Here is a 24400-nt window from a genome sequence, read left to right on the forward strand (position 1 = left end):
CTATACACAAACGTCGATGTATTATTAGCCACGTGTCTTCAATCTGGTTACATGGAGCAGGCTCCTGCAATTATTCCCAAGTTTTGTCCTCGGTATTTGTTTCATGAATGTTGATCCTTGATTGGAGGATGCTTAAAATGTGTATTGTGTGGCCTATATAAATACTTTCGTCAGTATTCCGGACTGTTTGGCGTTCAATGTAAATGCATGCACACATGGATATGTGATGTAACAATTGAGATGTTTGTGGTCGTCTTCAACGTCATATTCCCTCAACCTGTAACCAGATGAATTTGTATATTTGTTATCTTAATTTGGAGGTTAATTACGATAAGTACGAAAGGAAAATATATTAAATGAAGGGGAATCTAGCGACATGTAGTTCAGTCAGCTATCTTTGAAGAAAAGGTAAAGATTTTGAATAAAAAGTTCGTCCTACTCCAGGGCCGTGCCAAACGATGCCAAACAACGTTTAAATTGATAATTGGCATAATTTAGATCAGGGCCATCTTTGAGAGACATTTAACCACTAAAAAATAGCATTTTGCTTGACTGATCTTCCATCTTCTGGTCACCCCTACATTTTGTTTATAACAAATCATGGATTTTAGCTGGCTTTTCACAAACAAAGATCAACTTTTATTTTAATGCAGTAAATGTTCTTTCAGAAGTGGTATTGTGTATAGAATACAATGATTACCAATTTCACTCGACCTCATGTGACCTTCGACAGAAATATCGAGAACTGGTGGATATTCCGCTGTCAGCGAATATGATTCTGGCCAGCTATGTAAGTTCAAAAATAGCTTGATGTCAATCAAATCCACAACATTTTGTGTATGACCTGGTATATTTTCTTCTTTGACTTAGTGAATGGCTTATATCATCCTCCACGGTGTGATTTTGTGGTCAGCAGTACAAGAGATATATCTTACTAGTTAACAGGTGACAGATTGTGGCAATTCATCCTAAGCAAGCAATATTACCAGATTGATACACAGTAAATGATAAGATAAAGATTGTTCCTTGTTTATGGGTTTAACTAGTCAACTTACTGATAGTAATCATTAATTTAATAAACACATCAAACAGAACACACATCACAGTTCAAAATACAAAAGGGAAGGCAGGGGATGGTGGCTGGAAATCTGGACACATTAGCATATATGACGCCATGACCAATTGTTGGGGCGCAAGATATGCATCACCACATATATCATGGTAAGACTGGACAGATGGGGAAGGGGAAGGGGAAGGGGCGGTGAGTTTGTATTAGATAAGTTACATTTTTTAGGTTGTACTGATGTCACATGTTGTTCAATATCTTACCATGAACATTGCCTTGCCAAAGTCAAATATAAATTAAGCAATTTTTGACTTTTGCTGGAAGTCATTGTTTTCCACGATGAATATTTTACGGAATAAACAGTCGATCCACTACAAGAGTGAGGCAAGAACGGGGTGGGTGTGGATGGCTAACGTTACCGGAACCAACGATGTTAAACCTTATCATGTTTGTTTAACGTACGGATGAAAATAATTTGACATTTAACGACACTTTAAGTAGCATTTTTGTGTGTAAATGTGTAACTGTTCATATTCCCCGACCAAGCCATGTAATGTTAAGTCCAATAATAATATTAATAATATATCTAACCATGTTAATGTGGCCGTACAATTGCCGATAAGTAATAAACTGATTGGACCAATAATACACGATAAAATACAGTTAAGTTATGTAACACACAAATTCAGTGCAATATTGTACTTCTTCATTTACAAGCCTTCCATCTGCATACATTATTTCATCATTTGATGATATCTTAATGTACCTGAACTAACTCTTAAGCATTCGTTACTTTACACATTTGTGATGACAAGAAGAATGTTCTCTCTTTGTAAATCATAAACAGCCGTATTTAGACTTATCACAAATGTTACCAAAACCTTCAGACTCCTCAAAATGATATTGCAATTAACCAAATTAAGACATCTGGTTTAAGTCGGTTAGAAAGAGTTCTTAATAAAGTACACAAAGTTTACAAATTGTAATCACCCAGATAAGCTGTTATCTAGATCTAGAACATCTAACTCTAATTTACTGTTTGTTTGAATTACGCCTTACAATGTTAACGAACAGTTTTGCTACGGTATTCCTGAAGCAAATAACAGATTCATCAAAATCATTCGAAATATTTGCTTTAAATATACAAATCATAATCTACTTAGCCTAAAACAAAATAGTCCAATGTTTCAGACTAGCATCTAATGTAAAAAAAATACACTTAAGAAAATGTTGCACTCTAAGTGAAACCATTTCTCTGTACTAGTTTTAACAATATCAGCGATGATGACCGAACAGTTCTCATTTCTCTTTGAATAAAGCGTACTTGCGCCCTCTAAAAAAAGTTTGCACCACCCAGGAGATGAACACAACTATCTTCTGATTATAACCAAGTTACCGTAAGATGAAGACTGTGAAGTACGGTCAGGATAGTCAGAGTGAGGTTGTAGGATTATTTTGATCATCCATGTTTATTTGAGATTAGAAGGGCCGCCCTGACGTAAGTTAGTTGTTGATGTACACAAGAATGAATATTCAAAAAACATAATGATATATATATATATATATATATATATATATATATATATATATATATATATATATATATATATATATATATATATATATATTAAAAATCAAGAGAAACAAAGGTGGAATCAGAGTAATGTACAGCTTACTACCATTAAAGCTATTTCCATTCCTCGGAGGTTGGGGGGGGGGGGAGTTTTGAGAGATTATAACCAATTTGATTTCGTTATACGTTGTGAATACAGAATACATGTACAGGCTAAATTTATCTATAGCTAAACCATTCGCTAGACTAAGGCTAAAGTTAGGGTATGCATACTCTTATTTCTAACGTTGCCTCTAGACGAGTTCGGAGGCGTGGTGCTATCGTAAGCTGGTTTTCTCTGACGCATTGGTTTATTTCTCCAACCAAACGCTGTATGGAAGAAAAAGTTTCTTGCAAAACATTCATTATGAATGATTATATTAAATGAACTGCTTTGTTTGGACAAAGCTTTAGCGCGACTAATACGAATAAGGGCTTGAAGATATTCTCAATGGTATATTTTTCACCTACTGCAGCAGTTTAAAACGTATATTCAACCATAGTACCGTGTGAACGACACGAACCATGTGCAACGTTGTCATGGCAATACTTCACTACTCTTCGCTCACCATGCCAGTGGCGTCACCAGACTTTTCAGTCTGGGCGGCACAGGGGGGGGGGGCACCAGCATTTGATGGGAGGGCACTTAGGTGGATACGGATTGCCGTCCTGGGGGAGGGGTCTAAGGGGAGGGGGGTGCCCTCCAGGTGCGGCGGAACGGGAAAAATATTGGGGGGGCTAATATGTAGAGACTATCTAAGCGGAGCGCCACCATCGGTTGGCGCAGAGCGTACAAGAAAAAAAACGGCACTTCCCGAGTGTTTTATGCTGCGAATACCTAGCCCTAAAATATGGGTCTCAAGCTTGTAATATCTCAGATTGCACGTAAAAGTCTGTAAAAACATTGTAATTTGTATATTCGATGGTGTTTTAAGAGAGTAGCTATTACTCGTAGTGTACTCGCAAAGACGTTTTTGAGTGTAGTAAGGGAATGTTGGAGAACTGGCTGAAATGAAGCAAGTCATTGGCCTAAGACGAAGTTGTGTTGCTCTTACCGGTACTCACACTCACTGCTTCCACTTTTCACGGGGCTTGAAGACGCGGTTGGGGTGACAATGTGGTCTATAGCCAGGGGACGGGCCGAGGGTCCCCCCAGCATTTACTAAAATTATTACACCTATATAGTATACGTGTGCATCGGGCAGATCGACAAGTATGCATTGAAAAATGGGCAGATGCACGTTTCGGAGCCTTGGTAAATATTGGGTGGGCTTATCATGCATTTGCCCCCTCAACTTTTTCATTGGGGGGCTGAGCCACATTTGATGCTAAATTCGATCTGGAGATATCTCCAGAAATTGCTATTTTTGAGGTAATGATTTTAACAAGGCGCAGAATTTTGCAGAGGATATGAACCACATGCTGTCGATATTATGCCTAACCCTATATCAATAGAACCTACATTTGTTGAATTAATGTGTGCATGACCCCCGACTCCTTTCTTGTCCTTCTCGTTTTCGCCCATTATCTATTAAGATGTAACAGGTTCCAGCATCGTTATTGCCCCCTATTAGGGATCTCACCACGCAATCCAAAGTTTGATCACACATCGAGTATGGCTCAGTATGTAGGTGTGAACATTCGCCATTTGTTCCTACAAGCATCTGACCTCAAATGACCTCTGCACCCCTTACACAACAGGATTAATATATGGGTCCACAAATATTGGCAAGTATGGTGCCTGCGGACCCTCACATTCTCACATTTCGTCAGCTCCTAACCTGTCAACCTCAGACCAAGGCAACATATTGCAGTACCCTCCCTTCTCACAGTCATGTAGCTCGCGAAGCGGACGTGTATATCCGCTGGTATGGCGTGAGCACTGACACATTCGTTGCTAATATCGACACCTGTTGTGATGGCGCGGGTTACGACTTCGATACCCGACGTTCAAGGATAAATTTTTTATTTTTTTCAAAGCTCATTTGAAGAAAATACGAATTACTGTGCTTCTTTGTCCTTATGAAAAACCAACTCAGATGATGGGAGTTGAATATAACAAAACATATATATATATTTTTACCAACCCAAATCTCAGATGGGGGGCACTCGGGGGGGGGGGGGGGGGCACTAGGTTTTCCAGGGGGGGGGGGGGGGGGCACGTGCCCCCCTGCCCCCCCCCCCCCCCCATTGGCGGCGCCACTGCACCATGCTGACACAAGTTTTGGACATACTGAAATAAATCTCGACATATACGAAACGTTGGCGCGCGCCGAAGTGCCAAAATTATACACGACGTAAATATAGCATGTTGACATGACCAGTGTAGTACGTGTCATGCTGTTACAAGTTTTCGACATGCTGATGCTGATTTTGACATGTTGATAGACGCAATGGCATATTGTATTTTGTTTCGACATGTTCATATGGAGTTGTAACATGTTGATATCGAATTGTAACATGTTGATATCGAATTGGACATATATATATATTAACTTGGACACTTCACTTTCTTTTTCGACATTTATGGAACGTTTAGCTCTCCGTATGAGGCAATATTTTTATTCCGACAGAATAAAAGTGGAATATATCATTAGTGGGTATTTTGCATTGCTCTACACGTGATTCAGGAATAATATTGATTCAGGAACAAGGCGGAGTGTATAGCCTAGTGGTTAACGCCGGCGTCTCCCAGTCATGAGATCCCCGGTTCGATTCCCCGCCGACAGCAAGGTGTGTCGTCTGGCAAGGGTGTTGTTCAATAACAACTTCCCGACATGGACGTTAAATGGATGTGTGGCGAGAGATTGGCTTCGGTCAGCTTGCGAGTCTATAAGCCTCCATGGCTTCTTTCGCGAGTTCCTGCTTGCGGGAAGATCACATATACATAAATACATACATACATACATACATACACACATACATACATACATACATACATACACACATACATACATACATACATACATACATACATACATACATACATACATACATACACACATACATACATACATACATACATACATACATACATACATACATACATACATACATACATACATACATACATACATACATACATACATGCATACATACATACATACATACATACATACATACATACATACATACATATTGACATGCGAGTAAACATCCGGTAAGATTAGCATAACAATACGAGTAAAATTCCATTCTGAATGGGAAGAAAACCGCAGATGGCTTTAGCTTTGTGTAACATTCCAGGGACAGATGTTCTGTTAGTGATACAGTAATGTATTAAGATAGCTTGAATAGGATAGTTGCTCGTGCATTAAATCCAACATAAGCAATTGAACGTACGGGAAATGCTGGTGATAGTTTAATCATTAAGTTAAATAATATTTACTTTTAATTAAAAAAAATATGCAACCTCAATTAAAAGACACTGCAACCTTCTCATCGTGCTCTACATCCATGAAAATGCTGTACTTATTATTGTCGTTGAATCAATATCCCAGGATTTTACCATGTGAATATTTCGCAATCATTTTGTATTCCAAACTGCTGTACCATAATTCAGGATCAATAGTTTTCAGAGACCTGCATCTTTTCGTGGGCTGAGAAAAAGATTCCTCATGGAGGAGGATTAATTTTTTGAGAGGACCACTATGGTTTTATACCGGGATACACTTTAAACGATAGCATAACGATAATTCTTATCAGGTGGTGAAGTTTGTACGCAATTTTACCTTCCTGACTTCCCGACAGTATTGGAGATTAACAAATGTCGGAAGACTTGTCACGTTCATCACTCGTCATCTCATGTGAATACACATTCCAATGAAAATCTTTGCTAATATTAATAAACTGGAATAAACGGTACACGAACAACAATTTACTTCTCAAATTTAAAGATTTATGTTATCGTTACATCAACAACCAGAAACACAACCCAGAATTAAAACAAAATTGAACTTGGCCAGCCTGAATTTTCTTAAAAAATGAAGCAACTTATAATTACATTTGTTATAAGAAAGTTTAATAAATCAAATACCAGAAAACGTAACCCCTGATGTAAACAACAACATGGCAGCTGTTTGAAGTTACTGTCAAATTAGTTCTGCAGTAGCTGTTAATTTTAAAAAGGATAGAGGATAAATGTCAACGCCGTTCCTGATATATCGATATGAGAGGAACAAACATACCGCTGATACCGGTCAAAAAGTAAAATAGCGGCTTAACAATTAACAGCCTAAATTGTTATGTGGTTAAAATAATGTTTTGGACATCCTCCGATGGTCAATCACCAATCCCAATCTACCCCCCCCCCCCAAAAAAAAAAGGTGCATTGTGTATGACAATAGTCCTTCACTTTCTTGATAGAGACGGAATTATTTAGTGCAGTCATTGTCTATCATTTGTGTTGAATACCTAGAACCAGAAAAAATACACCCTCACCTGTGCGTAATTAAGGTAAATTAGTTATTATTTCCGGAAAAAAATCGTTTCTTGTTTTCTAAATCAGAGCCAAACCTAACTTGATATTACGAACGATTTAAACTTTGTATCAAACGAACAATGTCACGCTAATGTAATTAATCGCCGTTCATTGTTTTACGTAATTCAATAGTATTAAGTAACTACCGCCAATAGAATGGTCTAAATAATCTCTTCACTAATGGTAATAGCAAACTTTCTGCATGAAGATATAATGTCCAGGCTAGCACAATTACTGTAGAGTTGATTTTCATTGATATGTTTAAAGCACCACTGTAGTTTATACCTACCTCTATTTTTCATTTTTCTCTTCGAAATTTCTTGACCAACCTTTATAATTCCTTTAATTATCAGAATTAATTATGCCACAATTGAATATAAATTGCTGTCATGGTTGAAATAGAAATCCCCAAGTTATTATTCAATAGAACCATCATAAAAAAAATGATTTTTTTGTAATCCATTTACAGGGATTAAACAGCAACCATTAACGCATGCGCGCATTTAAGGACATTTCCCCTCTTTTGCTCATACTGCTTCTTAAGAATATGATATATTATTGGGTTGCCGGACAAATACCCCCAGGACATATACCCCCGGACCTATACCCCCGGACTCATTCCACCGGGACAAGTACCCACCCGGACAATCACCCCCGGACAAAAACCCCCGAGGACGAATACCTCCGAGGACAACTACCCCCGGACAAATACCCCCCGGACTCATACACCCGGGACAAATACCCCCCGGACATACACCACCGAGGACAAATACCCCCGAGGATAAGTACCCCCAGACAACTACCCCCGGGACAACTACCCCCCGGACATACACCAACGAGGACAAATACCCCCGAGGACAATTAACCCCAGAAATTACCTCCGGGAAAACTCTACCCGCACAAATACACCGGCACAGATACCTCACTCAGGTTACTACCCGAACTAAACCAGATTACGCCCCAGACCCTCCCCCCCCCCCCACCACGAGCCCGTTAACCAAGCGGACCTTTGGCTGGTGAGAGGGATAAAGTAAAAATTGGTCGTGCTGTCCTATAAATTGTTCATCAGTGTTTAAATACGAACTTATGTCAATGTTCTAGAGAGAGGACAAGGAAGGGGGGGGGGGTGGATCACAACTGTTCTTGTAGTTAATGTGATTAGATTTACGTGTATATTGTATATCGTCAAAGCATTCCAGCACGCACGTTACGATGAATTGATTTGTCAGTTTTCAAGATCAACTTAAAATTTGTGACCAAGAAAAGTAAGTTTTGTCATGGCAGGTGATTCCAGGAGTCACCAGATGCTCATTGAATTTCGATTTATATTGAAATGGTTCACTGCAGGGCGATGGAATCGGGTCGGAATTTGAGAACCTTTTCCACACTGTTGTGTGAAAATTGCAAATGTACCCATTTCATTAATTAATGGAAAAGTGACGTTTTTTTTGTTCAATTTACATGGTTTGTTGTTGAGAAATTAATAAATATGCGATTAAAAGTGCTCTTTTGAATGAAAATATTCAAGAACTGGCATTTGCGGTAGAGAACTCACAGAGGGTCCGTTTGGTCGGAACGTTTTTAAGTTATTCTGTGGTTGCCCCATTAAAAGTCACAAGTCCCACAGCTTTTAGAAGTTTGTGAGTCCACTCCCCCTCAAAAAAATAAATAAACACGACCCACCAAAATTAAACCCTCATGTTCCACCATCATGGATCCATAGTTTCAGATTTACCAACCATAAAAGCGTGTCCTTCATTATTGGATTGACAATGGTTTGTGGTCTTCCAAAAATTTCTATGTTATTATTTGATGTCTGATCAATAAAAAGACATGGATTTTTATTTTTTATTTTAAGTCAGTGTGTGAATACACGTTATACAGGACAATGTGTAGTTTGATACATAAATATCGTAGTAATTCCAAACCTGACCATTCCTTGATATTAACATATAACATCATCTACGCAACTCCTGTATTGAGATTTAGAGAGGGTCCCGTCATCCTACGGTCAAAGTTAAATTGATGTGATGACGTCGAAAGATTTCAATGCATTGCTACAAATTGCACAGTATAAAATTATTCATTTCTATTAGCTAGTGGCATTGATCGTTTGTTCAAATGAAGTTTGGATGATGTTCAAATGTTGTACATTTCCTTATTTGACATAGTATGGTCAAGCAAATCTCCGTGTAAGATGTTATAATTCATCTAAGAAAATCACAAATCAGCTATGTTTAAGATATCATAGACCAGAGGTGTCAGATAGGTCCTGCGTGTATGTGTGCGGGTGTGGTGGAGATTGAGTGAGGTAGATTAATGGAGAAGTCAATAATATACTCATTACATATTACAACATTAGTTACAACCAAAGAAAGACAATACATTGTTATTGACTTACACATTCAGAGTAAATTTCTAACAATTTATTTTACAATGTGGTACTGTCGTTATTTATAAATACAAACACTCCTTTTATTTGATATGTCTGAATGAACTCAAGTATATTTGAGAATGATGAGTTGTAGGGGTAGGATTAAATCATTTGTAATATTTAAGGCATTAATTAGTTACGACCAGACAAAGAATCAAACAATTTCGCTCTTAGTCGATTTCATATATTTCAATCTAATGTTATCGACTAATATATACTTTCAAGTTATTTCTAGTAATTCATTTTATGTTATGCTGTGTTCTTGTTAAAAACAATTTATACCAATAGTTTTATTTTAGTGACGACCACCAAACTATAACGTCTCTGCTATAGTGGATGTACAACTACGGTTAATATTGTTTTGTCTTTAAAGGCAATTTATTTTACGTTATGTTATTTCAGTTATTTGGAAGAAAAATCAAATATTTGAATTTCACAAGGAACGTCTTTTTTTCTAAAGAACACCGCGTAAGATTCCTGAATAACGCCATATTTACAAAGAAACAACACACAATATGTTAGCTAACTAATTACTAATTAAAAACTAATTTGTAACTTAAGAGAAAATACTCATTTCAAATTAACCATTAACCACTTCCATTTCCCTCTCCTTCTATAATCAATGAACATGCCTGTTACGTCACTGCTTTACTTTGATTGTATAGTAATAGACTCTGCTTGGGAACACACCCATCCATTCCTGCTATAGGAGTTCATGTAATATATAAGTTATCTCATAATTGTTGTTTGAGGTATTTTACAATAAAAAACGAATGAGACTTAGCCTGTTCTAAATTAACGTGTTCAGTCCAAGCTAAAGCTGTAATTTCATGAGCACAACACTGCCATGGATTGTAAAATAAGATTCAACTCAAGTCAGCAATGTTCATTTCCAAGTAATATAATTATTGGTCTAGCTAATAAAATGTTCCCTATACATACATAACATAATAATAGATGACTGTAGTGCTCAATAAGTCATTGAATGGATGAATAATAGAAAATAAAGATGTTTTCAAAACACCTGATTCGTCTGATGAAGGTGCAAGAGTACATGTTTCGTACTGTTTTTGTTTCTTTCTGAAATCTTTTTATCTTTCTATTTTCTATCATATCAACTATCGTTATATTTATGGTGAAGTTAGAACTTATAATTGTTTACTAATTAAATGTTGTCTTCAATTTCACATCTTCGAGTTAGTCGATTCCGATCAACGAATACAAAGACGCTTTTTATTATTTGCATCGTCTGCAGAAACAAAAATAATGTACTTCACTTGATATTTCGCAAGTAAGGTACATATTGGCAATGTCTTTCTCCGCACCTTGGGTTTTTCTTAACAGTATTTACATGTTACAAAGTTCACAAAACTTGTTGTTGACATTGTGTAAATATATCTTTATTGCTTACAATAAGAGGAGAAGATAAGGTGACTAGGTTATATAGTAGTCAGCTGAAAAAGACTAGCCCATCAGCGACAAGCAGATTTGATATAGTCGCTGATATTTACCTGTGACATTGATCAAACAAGTCACCCTCGGTACGTTTATTTTATTGAAAAACCGTAAATTGGTACCTGGTACAAGACACGGATCCGGAAACGGGCGGGAGGTTGGGGGTGTACTTGTAGTTATTTGCAAAACCTTCCGTGTAGACCTAATTATAGACCTTTATGCTTCAAAGTACCAATCTTCACGTCTAAAATGTTACTTTTCTTAGGAGCCTTTTCCAAAACTTGAATTCACCCAAGCCGATTGACATCCTTCACACAGTTAACTTGAAATTACCATAAAAGCGATCAGTATTTGTCTCTTAACATGCTAGAGAAGTCGAATAATGGTCACCCATGTCCATTATGCATTGCTCTGCTACCCTAATATCATTCCCCTATTTGACACATTATATTGTCTATTTATCCATTATTACTGTCTTGGTAGTCTTTGAGTACTTTTGAAAACATTTATTGAATTTAAACTATTGACATGCTTCCATTCATTAAAATCCTGTTCAGAATAAAAGAGAAAAGAGTAAGTAGTTTTGGTGGCTGGAACTGGACTGATCTGCTTTACAAATCTAGAAGTGTGTCTAGCTTGATCAATTGTAATTATATTTTTAATATGATGTAAATATTCACTTCTATAGTCCCATTGTAAAATGTACATCATGAGTCATTGTTACACGTTATTGATATGATATTACTGCCATATGTATTTCATAAAGTTATTAATTGTAACATATTGGCACGAGCAACGTCACTCATACATAAATCTTGTATAAACATGGCTGATAGCTGTGATGTTTGATTGAAAATGGTGGAACGAACAATCGGTGTCCCTGGGGGTCCCTGGATTTTGGGGGTCCCTGTTTATTGGTGTCCCGGTTCAATGGACTGCCTGACCCGCCTCAATCTACGCCTCTGCTTCGTTATAGAAGTTCACCCTGCGTGTTCGTATGATTGTTAGCGTTGTGCTTCTACGCCATCGTATTATTTAAATGCAGAGTTTTGTCATGCACAGATAACGCACGTTAGAATCAACAGTCTGAACTCTAGTAGGACTTATACGACAGCATCCTCGGGTACAACACTGCATAGGCTCATTGAAATAAAATGGTTTATTGGTCCTATTTATTTTAAAAAGAACTCCCACCATTTTCTACAATGTATAAAATAGACAAGGGATATAATGAAATATGAACAATAAAAAAATAATAGTTCCAGTGGCGTAATCTGTTAAGTCGGAACACTTACGAAGCACACAGACTACGGAAAATTGTGTGCAATTCTTCATTTTCAAGTTAGTGTATTACGTTAAATGTCTCTAACAATAGTTTCTGAGTATCCTTCAATCGTTTTGGAAGCTTTTGCACTATACTATCCCCTAAACGGAATGTGATTTTGTTCTTACGCTCACAGGCACATTCATAATATCCAACCCAACCTCGTGTGAATCCTCAGATTTAAAGAAGGAAACAACTGTGCCATTGTTCAAGTATTTCCAAGTTGCAATATAGTATGTGGTTCCTTCTTTTTTATTTCCTTCCAGTATACATATACCATTTATAGAGAGGAGTCATATAATACCTCAACAAGAAGAATAACTAATATAAAAGTTGATCTTTTTTAAGATGATAGGATATCATATCAAATACATGTACACATACAAAAGTAAATACATAAAATGATACAACAAACAGACTTCAACAAACAGTCCAAGCATTAACTAATATAAAAGGCGAAAATATGTTAAGATGCCAGGATATCATATATAAAATACATCTACATATACAAAAGTTAATAATAAAACAATAAAACAAACAGACTACAACATACATTCTTAGAGCTCGTATGGAATGTATAAAGCAGTAAGGTAAATACATGAGTTTGTGTAAACTTACGTTCGGTATTTTGTGTTTTTTTTAGAGATTTTTGCTCGATTTGTGCAGGAGACTTTTTAGTACAGTATACATAAGGTGATGCTAATCACTGTAAAGCTTATTAGCCATTTCTGTATACTCAGTTCTTGCAGCAGCATTTCCTTTTTCTAAAAGTATATTATAACTTAATTAAATATTGCTGGTGTGTATTGAAGAAATTTAATTATTCTTTCTGTGCGTTTTGCAATGTAAAGTGGTACCAGACAGGCACTGCATATATCACATGTGCCAGGGTAGAATAATAGTATTGACAATATTTCCTTAGCATTTTGGTAAAAGAAGGACACAACGTCAGCCACACTAGTTATTATATAATATACTTTTATTAATACCTTGATACATTGCAAGAAAAGGTCAAACTGTCGTCGCTGTATACTCCCAGTACTCAGGTTTGGATGTTCTCGCCACCTCAGATCCAATAATAATACGTTGCGATCTTGACAGAATGAGACCTTCATGTTTTATGGTTTTATTTTCAAAAACAAATTTCTTTCATTTTCGGGGATTATAAAGTCTTGCGGTCATATGTTGGAACTATGTCAATTACAGAACACTGATACTTTTATTGGTCAGTTTGGTCAGATAAAGGTAGTTATAAGTAAGGCTAGAGTAATGTTCGTGATAAACAAAGCCGCCAACAGCTAACAGAAACCGTACTTCTTTAGGGAGATGTTACATGTTAACGTTTCTTTATATATGAAACTGAAAACTGGAGGAAGTCTAAAGTGGAAATATGCCGTAGTTTGCATGTTTTAATTTGTCATAATACTGGTATTTATTTATTTATTTAATTGTATGTATAAAATTATATTTTATTTTTCTGGTGGAGGATCTCCAAACTCCCACCACATAACAGCAAGCTTCAATAACCTAGTACAGTCCTCCTACTCTATCAAGTAAAGTCCCCCTACTCTATAATGTACAGTCCCCCTACACAATAAAGTAGAGTCCCCTTCTCTATGAAGTACAATCCCCCTTCTCTATAAACGAAAGTCTCCATACTCTATGAAGTACAGTTCCCATACTCTGTAAAGTAAAGTCCCGTACTCTATAAAGTACAGTCCTCCGACTTTATCAAGTAAAGTCCCCTACTCTAAAATGTAGAGTCCCTCTACTCCAAAAATTAGAGTCCCCCTACTTTATAAAGTACAGTCCCCCTACTCTATAAAGAACATGATTCCTACCCTATAAGGTACAGTCCCCCTACTCTATAAAGTACAGTCCTCCTACTCTATCAAGTCAAGTCCACCTACTCTATAAGGTACAGTCCCCCTACTCAATAAAGTAGAGTCCCATTCTCTATGAAGTACAATTCCCCTTCTCTATAAAGTAAAGTCTCCGTACTCTGTGAAGTACAGTAACCATACTCTGTAAAGTACAGTCCTCCAACTCTATTAAGTAAAGTCCCCCTATTCTACAATGTACAGTCCCCCTTCTCTATAAAGTACATTCCACTTCTCTATGAAGTACAGTCCCCCTTCTCTATAAACTAAAGTCTCCCTACTCTATGAAGTACAATCACCCTACTCAATAATAATAATAATAATCATAATAATAATCATAATAATAATAATAATAATAATAATAATAATAATAATAATAATAATAATAATAATAATAATAATAATAATAATAATAATAATAATAATAATAATAATAATAATAGTAATAATAATAATAATAATAATAATAATAATAATAATAATAATAATAATAATAATAATAATAATAATAATAATAATAATAATAATAATAATAATAATAATAATAATAATAATAATAATAATAATAATAATAATAATAATAATAATAATAATAATAATAATAATAATAACAACAATAATAATAATAATAATAATAATAATAATAATAATAACAATAATAATAATAATAAGACTTATAATGCGCACACACCACTCAAAGAATATTCATGGCGCAATTGACAATGAGACATGATACAAATAATAGAGAATAATACAAAACAATTACAGAAAAAAAAAAACTTAATGGTACAACATTAAATAAAAGCTTTTGTCATTTAGTGGGATTTTATGCTCTTCTTAAAGTTAGAGAGAGTAGATGTTTTTCTGAGTTTTAAGGGAAGTTGGTTCCATAAGCGAGGGGCAGAAACAATAAATGACCTATCCCCCAATAATGTTTGGACTTAATTTCAGATAATAAAAATTGAGAGCTGGATCTTAGATTACGAGAGGGGACATAAATATGTAATAAGTCAGAAATATACATTGGACCATGTCCTTTAAGTGATTTATAAACAATAAAGAGAATTTTATACATAATACGATATTTTAAAGGTAGCCAGTGCAGGTTTTTTAAGACAGGGTGGATATGACAATGCTGATGAGAATGAGTTACAAGTTACAATACGTGCAGTTGAGTTTTGGATTAATTGGAGTCTATGAATCCCTTCATGTGGAAGACCGAGGAGTAAGGAATTTCCCATATCAAACCTTGAAGTGATAAAGTATAAAGTACAGTCCCATACTATGTAAAGTACAGTCCCCTACTCTATAAAGTACAGTCCTCCTACCCTATCAATTAAAGTCCCCTACTCTAAAATGTACAGTCCCTCTACTCAATAAAGTAGAGTCCCCTACTCTATAAAGTACAGTCCCCCTTCTCCATCAAGTACATTCCACTTCTCTATGAAGTACAGTCCCCCTTCTCTATAAACTAAAGTCTCCCTACTCTATGAAGTACAATCACCCTACTCTATAAAGTACAGTCCCATACTATATAAAATACATTCCCCTACTCTATAAAGTACAGTCCTCCTACTCTATCAATTAAAGTCCCCTACTCTAAAATGTACAGTCCCTCTACTCAATAAAGTACAGTCCCCTACTCTATAAAGTACAGTCCCCTTCTCTATGAAATACAGTCCCGTTTCCCTATAAAGTAAAGTCTCCCTTCTCTATAAAGTACAGTCCTCCTACTCTATCAATTTAAGTCCCCTACTCTAAAATGTACAGTCCCTCTACTCAATAAAGTACAGTCCCCTACTCTATAAAGTACATGATTCCTACCATATAAGGTACAGTCCCCCTACTCTATGAAATACAGTCCCGTTTCCCTATAAAGTACAGTCCCCTACTCTATAAAGTACAGTCCTCCTACTCTATCAATTAAAGTCCCCTACTCTAAAATGTACAGTCCCTCTACTCAATAAAGAAGAGTCCCCATATTCTATCATGTACAGTCCCCCTTCTCTATAAACTAAAGTCTCCCTACTATATGAAGTACAATCACCCTACTCTATAAAGTACAGTCCCATACTATATAAAGTACAGTCCCCTACTCTATAAAGTACAGTCCGCCTACTCAATCAATTAAAGTCCCCTACTCTAAAATGTACAGTCCCTCTACTCAATAAAGTACAGTCCCCTACTCTATAAAGTACATGATTCCTACCCTTTAAGGTATAGTCCCCCCTACTCTATAAAGTACAGTCCCCTTCTCTATGAAATACAGTTCCGTTTCCCTATAAAGTAAAGTCTCCCTTCTCTATAAAGTACAGTCCCCCTACTCTATAAATTACAGTCCCGGACTCTATAAAATAAAGTCCCGTATACTCTATACTATATCATGTGCACGCCACTGCGCTACTGGACCATATTGTCGTCTAATTAATCAAGCATATCAAATTCCTTGAATGAAAAAAGGTGATATTCTTATTTTTCAGAAATGATTTAGAAAGTGATTTGAAAACATCTAATCCTGTTTATTTAAGAGGCATTGGTGGTGACTTTAACTATAAGTTCTTCCGCTCATTGAAATCTTACTGAAGTTTATCAACAACGGAGAACTGACCAGGACGATCAATTTAGACAGAAAAATATTGTTTGGTTCTAGAATGGGACTCGAAACACGGACCCTTGCAATCATATATAGTTACTAGTTAGAATCCCGATCTAGCCCATTATATTGTAAGGGGTGTTACCCCTTCATTTGGTATTTTCCCCCATTCCCCTGTTCTTATGCCATACATTATGTATTCTATCACTGCTTTATTCCCCAGTTTAGCTCGCTGTTGGCAAGCAGGTGTGCATTGAGCCATCGGGAGGGGATCTACTCTTATTTTCTACCAAGAGTCAGATTTCTGAGTTCTTAGCATCTGACCTTCAGTATGATGTAATGCTAACATGTTAGCATTGCCCAGTATCCTGTTAGCATTGCGCAATGCTAACAATTGTTACCATCAGCAAACTATTAGCATTGCGAAATATCTTGTTAGCATTGCGAAATGTCATGTTATCGAGTAAAACATTAAAGTAATTAACTTTACCCTCAGTGGTGGTAGCTGAGGCTATAAAAGGAGAAAAAATGTTATCACAATTTTCATTCAGACAGAATTACTTGAAGACCTCTGATGTTCGCGGTTTTGTGCTCTGTGAGCACCGTTGTGAATAAATACTTGTAAATTGTTTTCGTTAGTTTTGTAGAATAGGCCGACCTATGCACTTAGATTCGTTTAATCGTTTCCGAGAAGCGGCGAAAATAAATCAGTAAATTACAACTACAGAGAACCCTGTCTATCTGTTGTCTCTTCTGGTGCTGCCTTTCTACGTCTTCCGTGTGTCCTGAATAAATCTGAGACCCCCGCAACATTATAATCTACACACTCTTTGTCAAATTGTTTATAATTTCTTTGAGTATTTTCATATTTGTTTAATGAACAGTGGTTTTACGTTGTTTTCATTTTCGTTAACGAATCTGTAGATTTCTTGTCAAGACATATTCAGAGTTGGCCATCGCCGCTTGTAGTTTCATCTACACAGTTTGCGAACTTTACAAGCATATGACGCATATAGGACAAAATACATCGGAAACTTACAATCGTTTCGTATTTATAGACTTAACTGAGTGCAATGCATATACGTACAGCAGGTACTTTAGAAAGGCTGATATGACAGAATAAACACAGCAAATTGGCATAAATATCAGATATGAATTGTATTATCAAAGAAAGTCTTCGACTGTGTAAACTATAAAACTTGAACTTGAAACCAGTTACAAATATATAGACTGATTCCTACCGATATCTATTTAGCGTCCATGTTCGTGTATTAGGACGTCACATGACCTACACGACGCCATATTGTCAACTGGATGTTCTTCATTCCTGTTTCCGTATGTTCTTTTTTCGTGATTTTCATCTGTTATTTGAGGATTGAGGGATTCTAGACTTAAATTATACTCTGGATGATAAACCCACAAAGCGATGATCGTACTGGTAAGTAACGTACAGGAGACAGTAATGGTGTGAAGCTATATATGTATTGATATACTAAACACGGCATTAATAACACAGGCTATGAACTGATGTACTAAACACGTTATAAATAACACAGGCTATGTTAAATGTATGCAACATATTACAATCTAAACATGGCGTCTTCAAGGCAATTTCAATGTATAAGAATGATAATTCATGTCTGTATGATCATATTTCAAGGTTGATTTAAATATTTCATTAATTTGAAGGGTATAATTTGAAGCTCACGTTAGTCAAACTCCTTTTATGTAAATCCTGGTTATTTATAAGTTCATTCATGCAGCTACAACATATCTCTTCCAATCAGAACATGTGCTATCCTTTCACTTTATTGCTGTCAGACCAGATCATAAATATACTAAAATTGAGTCCTGTCGAAACAGAAATGTAGAATTGTAATACTTTCTTAGCAGGCCTTGCGCCTTTAGGCTTAGGTCCAACATAAATGAATGAATCGGGATGGATCATTTCATAGATTCTTCAAGATAAAAGCTTATTTTCAGCTTGCAATTATATGCATGAGAGAGATGCCTTTGTCTTACTTTCTATCCGTATTGAACATGGAGTACATCATGTGGGAAGACCACCATGGACCATTTGGATACGTTTTACTAAGATAAATCTAGTGGGAAGTTCATGGAACATGGTATATAAGTAAGGCCTATATGTGGGAAGTAGAGAGAACATTAAATAAGTTAAAATAGGCTAACCCGGTGGAAATTTGGTTCTTGTCAGTAAAACCACGGTGAAACATGACAGTATTCTTAAACTCTACAAACTTCTGATAATGAGGACGAATATTAAAATAATAGAATAAGCAGATTAAGTTTAGGAATTTAACTAATTTTTATGATTTTTTGTTTTGTACGATAGCAATCACGTGACTAATGTATTTTGCTTTATCAGTATGTACAGAACAAAGCATCGTAAATGTTATTTCTCTGAAATTATTGGAAAAACATAAATCATTAGATATTAAACCTAATCGGCTTATAAATTAACCGTAACATTTGTTTTCCTATGCCCGATATTCAGTTGTACCGCTTAAAGCAGCAGTTTAATTTAAGCTTGCAATGTTACCATCGCAGACTAACGCTATACACAAGTATGTATATTGATAACAGTGGGTCACCCTTTTCTTTAATTTCATCAAATAGAGATTACTGAGGGTATAGTGAATAAATTTGATCACCAACGTTAACAATTCCTCACGTGCACGCTTTGTATTGTTGCATTAGACATATTAAAGACCAAATTGGAAAATGTTTAAAGAAGAAAAAAATATGTTCACCTCACTTTTTCCAATGAACCTTGGCGATAGTCAAACGTATGACCTACAATTTGTATCAGATGTCACTATCGATTAGTATCAATATAGTCATAACAATCAACTCAAACAGTTTCTTTATATGCTAATGAATAACCGTTGCATCTACAATTAAGAGAGAGCCACGCAATAACTGTAAAGCCGGCCATCTAAAATGGTGAGCTGTAGGTGATATTCTAAAGGATATCGTAACTATTGATAACAAAACAGAAAGTTGCATTTTTCAGGGTGGGTTAATATTAGATTACTTCAAAGGTCGATGTTTTGTGTAAACAATAAACAGTAAAGAAGAAATAAGGAGAGATTCACCTTGATGTAATCTTTGTCGAGCCAGAGACCTGTTGGTAAAGTGACTGGTTCTTTTTACTTATAGAATTATACATTGATTTATGATAATTTTGTTAAGTTAGTTTCATCCATGCATACTGTATCTATATATTCAACAGATCATCGCTTTGAATGATTATCATGGATAATATCAATCAAAGGAAAATAAAAGTGAAGACCCAAGTTATCCCGCCAACCAGTCACGAAAGTTGTTGTGACGTCATAATCGATGGAGCGCCTTACAGTGTCGATGGAGCGCCTTACAGTGCAAGGTTTGTTGTGATTACATAGTTTCGGATTAGTAACTTAGCATAAGAAGACTGATGGTTATAATGAACATTGATAAGGATTTAAACCTCAGCATTATAAATACTCTTACATTTTATGATCGAGAGTTCAAGGTGACTTTTTTTATTTTCATTGTTTTGTTTTTACCTTATTTACTTGAACTAACCGAATGGAAAATTTGCATATTACTCCGATTTAACTGATATAATTTGATCGTTCAGAGTGACATCCAACAGATTGCCCGCCATAATTGTCTCCATATATATAAGCACTGACACGCCCCAATTTTATTGACCAAAAAATAATGTTTACAAATCAAACTTTTGGCATTTGTTTTCAGACAAAAAGGCCATACTCATCGATTCTCTGAAGAGCAGGTATAAACTACAATATGACGCAGTTCAGCCCATACCGTACATCAAGGACAGACTATATTGTGTAGACAAGGTATTTGTTGAGGGCGGTACAGAGATCCATATTGTTAAAGGAGCGACGAATGAGAAAGAAGGACCATGGGTTCGTGTGGACTCTTACAAAGATATCTTCACAGACCCTCGAATGAAAGCCACACGGCGCATAATAGAAGCAGAAGCCGGGTATGGTAAGTCTACAGTAGCCCTACAGCTCGCCTATGATTGGTGCAATGGTGTAAAGGATTCACCTTTTAAAGACATAGATATTCTAATTCTTCTCCGGTTAAGGCAGCTGAACAGCAAGATATCTATCTATCAAGCAATTAAGCTGTTCTTAGTAGGACCAAAAGATCCTCGTATCAAATCTACTGATATTAAAAATATCATTGAAAGCTGTTCTTCTGTTAAGGTACTCCTGGACGGATATGATGAGTTTCCTGACAGGGACGGAGCCACAGAAAGTGACGTAGGACGCATCATTACGAGTGATCTATTTGGGAATATCGATGTTACCCTGACAACCAGATATCTTCCGAAGGACTATGACAAAAAAAACACAAAGCTAGTGAGGTTAGTTGGCTTTGACGAGAAGGCACGTGACCAGTACATTCGCAAAGCTGTTACTGGGGAAGACGAAGAAAGCGTTGCTAAAATTAAGCGCGCTTTAAAATCCAACCCGATCCTTGATGACCTATGTCAGGTGCCTCTTTTCTTTGTTATGTTTTCTCACATGACTCATGAAAAAGTACTTTTTATGAGATTTAATTCAGTCACAGAGTTTTTCCGCTACATGATGAAGTGTTTTCATAGTCACAAGAGCAATAAATCAATGGATAGGAACACGAGACCACACAATGTTACATATGAGCTGAAATTCGCTGAACTGAGTAAAGTAGCATTTGAAGGTCTCTGCGGTGCAAACCAACAGTTATCATGGCGTAAGGATGGACTCTGTACACGACTAGGTCAAGGGTTTTGTCAACATTATATTGCAGTTGGTATCTTGGTAGAGGAAGAAGTGTCTGCTGAGACAAACGAGCAGACTTCTACTACAGACATACAGACAAGGACTGACATAAGGTTCTACCATAAACTATTCTGTGAATGGTTTGCGTCTTTCAGACTGGTAGAAATCGTAGCTGCTACAAGAGGTGCATCTGAGCTGAAGAATGTTCTTGATAAAGTTGATCCATTTAATCTTCAGTACCTCTATCGGTTCGCCTGTGGGATTAACCCAGCAGTTGGAAATAGAATAATAGAATACTTGAAGAGCAGTAAAGACGGTGATAAGTTTGCCATCCTCTGCATCCTGGAACAAACTGGTGAGGTAGATGGAATTAAGGACACCGTCAGGGATCTGTGTTCAAGTCGAGTGAAAATCGATAGAAAATCAGACGGTAAACTACTACAGAGATCTACCATACAGCTACTGGAGATTGCTGCCAGATATGACGTAAGTATTAATAATAAAATAATATTTTTGCTCATTTCATGGATTTAATTGGTAGACATATTTAGCTGAATACCTATGTTACGTGACACAATTCAATTTAGAGTAAACACACTCTGACAAATGGAAACCCAAAGTAAGAGTCCTGACAGCATCTTTCATGCTCTCTTCACGTGATAGAATCATGGTGGAAATGTACAGTTAAAAGAAATATTACATAACATTAACAACAATACCATAGACTTCCTTTAATAACCAGCAGGGCGTTGTCTCTTAGTAAATTACAGATCGTTGGTTTACAAAACAGGAAAATATCGTATTTGAAGCACTGAGTGTTCTAATTCCTTCAGTTATTTGTCCTATTTTATAGGGTTTGGTTCAGTTTTGCTACCAATTTTACAAGACATGATGATACTTATAAATAAAATATGAGGGGCAAGTGATCAAAGCAGGCCACTATCCTTTAAATATCGATTCCGTCCAACCCATACAACTTTATGAATCTCACAACACATTCGACAACAAATAATGAGAAACTTTCTTAATTTACAAAGTTTTAAACAATATTATATATATATATATATATATATATATATATATATATATATATATATATATATATATATTATACATATTATATATATATATATATTATACATATTATATATATATATTATATATATGTATGTATATATATATATATATATATATATATAATACGGTAATATCACGATATACTTTGCTAGTGATGCATCGGTAAGTTTTGAAGAGAGACTCAATTTAACATGTTAGGATATTCTAACAATTTTCAGACATACAGCCTTCCATAAACATATAGGAACATGATAACTTGCTCGTCACATCACGTAGAATGATTTGAGTTAGGGTGGGGGGGTGGTATGATTCCGGTTTTTTTCATAATAAGGGATAAATAAAAGACCCATTAACCTTGGGGGTATTTACACAACACTCATGAATTAATTCATCTTAAAAATTGACTCATGGAAGATGAAAGAAGGTCCAAATTAGCATTGTAATCACTACAGATGTATGACTATGATGCATAGGCAGAGTGGCATTGTAGGTTTGATTGGGTTGCCGCAGGCAAATCTTGTAAGTGTTCGCTTTTATAACATAAATTCAATTTAAAAATGAGACAGTGTAAATGTATACTATGTTATATATGAGAGATAAAGAATAGCATATTTACTTTACTATAATCAGTAATCAGAGTCACTTAAAATCTGATAAAAATATACACACTGATAGAGGTTCACGAGAGGAGGGGCGGGGGCGCCTGATTCAGATATATAGAAGACCACCAAGACAATGAGTAAAACCCCGTTTGAATGGCATCTGAAAGAAAGTCCAGGACAACCTAACAATCTACACGGTAGTACGACCCAGATATATTGGTATGGGTTGCCAAAGGAGTTAATCATAATTATTGGTATAGTTCTGCCTTTACGATAAATGGGATCTAATCGAAATCGCAACTTTATAATTTAGTGTTAAAGCGATATTAGGATCCATTGAATTTATCTTCGGATTGAGCTAGATAGGGAAGGAGAAGGTGATGTTTCATTCAAAATTGACAACCGTTCTTTTTAAGCTCGTTGTTGTAAAATGATGTGGAGAAGTCAATTAATATTAAGGTTTAGCACGAAACAATTTTTTTCAATATTGTTTCTTCACTTTCCAGTCAGCATTTCACTCGTTAAATTAAAGTAGGTCTACATGACGTCATTTGATCGTACCGCATAGTATAGTTGGTGTAGGCAAAAGTAACCATGGTTCCTTGAAAGGAAACCTTCTTCTAACGTTAGGTCAATTATTATCAACTATGTAATGACGGCATTGACAGTCAGTACTATTCTTATATGTAAAGTTACAACAGTAAGGAAATCCCTTTTATGGTTTACACCAAACAATCCTTACAGGGAGTGTAGTGTGTGGTCATCGAACCATACTAATATAGCAACAACCCTTACAGGGAGTGTAGGTTATGGTCATCGAACCATGTAGTAACAACCCTTACAGGAAGAGCAGTGTATGGTCATCGAACCATACTAATGGAGTAACAACCCTTACAGGAAGTGTATTGTATGGTCATCGAACCATACTAATATAGCAACAACCCTTACAGGGAGTGTAGTGTGTGGTCATCGAACCATGTAGTAACAACCCTTACAGGGAGAGCAGTGTATGGTCATCGAACCATACTAATGTAGTAACAACCCTTACAGGAAGTGTATTGTATGGTCATCGAAC

General features: G+C 36.0%; 1 protein-coding gene across 8 annotated transcripts in view; it reads left to right on the forward strand.

Annotated features, from left to right (window-relative positions):
* Positions 1–17404: 17404 nt before the first annotated feature.
* The window catches only part of LOC139970049 (uncharacterized), a 245528-nt gene continuing 238532 nt past the window's right edge, over positions 17405–24400 (forward strand). For 3 of the 8 annotated variants that reach the window (XR_011793899.1, XR_011793900.1, XM_071975658.1), the window contains exons 1-3: positions 17409–18282; positions 20098–20250; positions 20607–22132. Coding sequence is in view for 6 of the 8 variants with exons in the window: in XM_071975658.1 (XP_071831759.1) it covers positions 20208–20250; positions 20607–22132 (1569 nt within the window). In the remaining 2 variants the exon portion in view is untranslated. Of the gene's footprint in view, positions 18283–20097; positions 20251–20606; positions 22133–24400 lie in introns of all 8 variants that reach the window. The other 5 variants (XM_071975657.1, XM_071975659.1, XM_071975660.1 and 2 more) reach the window with 5 other exon arrangements.

This window comes from Apostichopus japonicus, chromosome 7, assembly GCF_037975245.1.
Source record: "Apostichopus japonicus isolate 1M-3 chromosome 7, ASM3797524v1, whole genome shotgun sequence".
NCBI lineage: Eukaryota > Metazoa > Echinodermata > Holothuroidea > Aspidochirotida > Stichopodidae > Apostichopus > Apostichopus japonicus.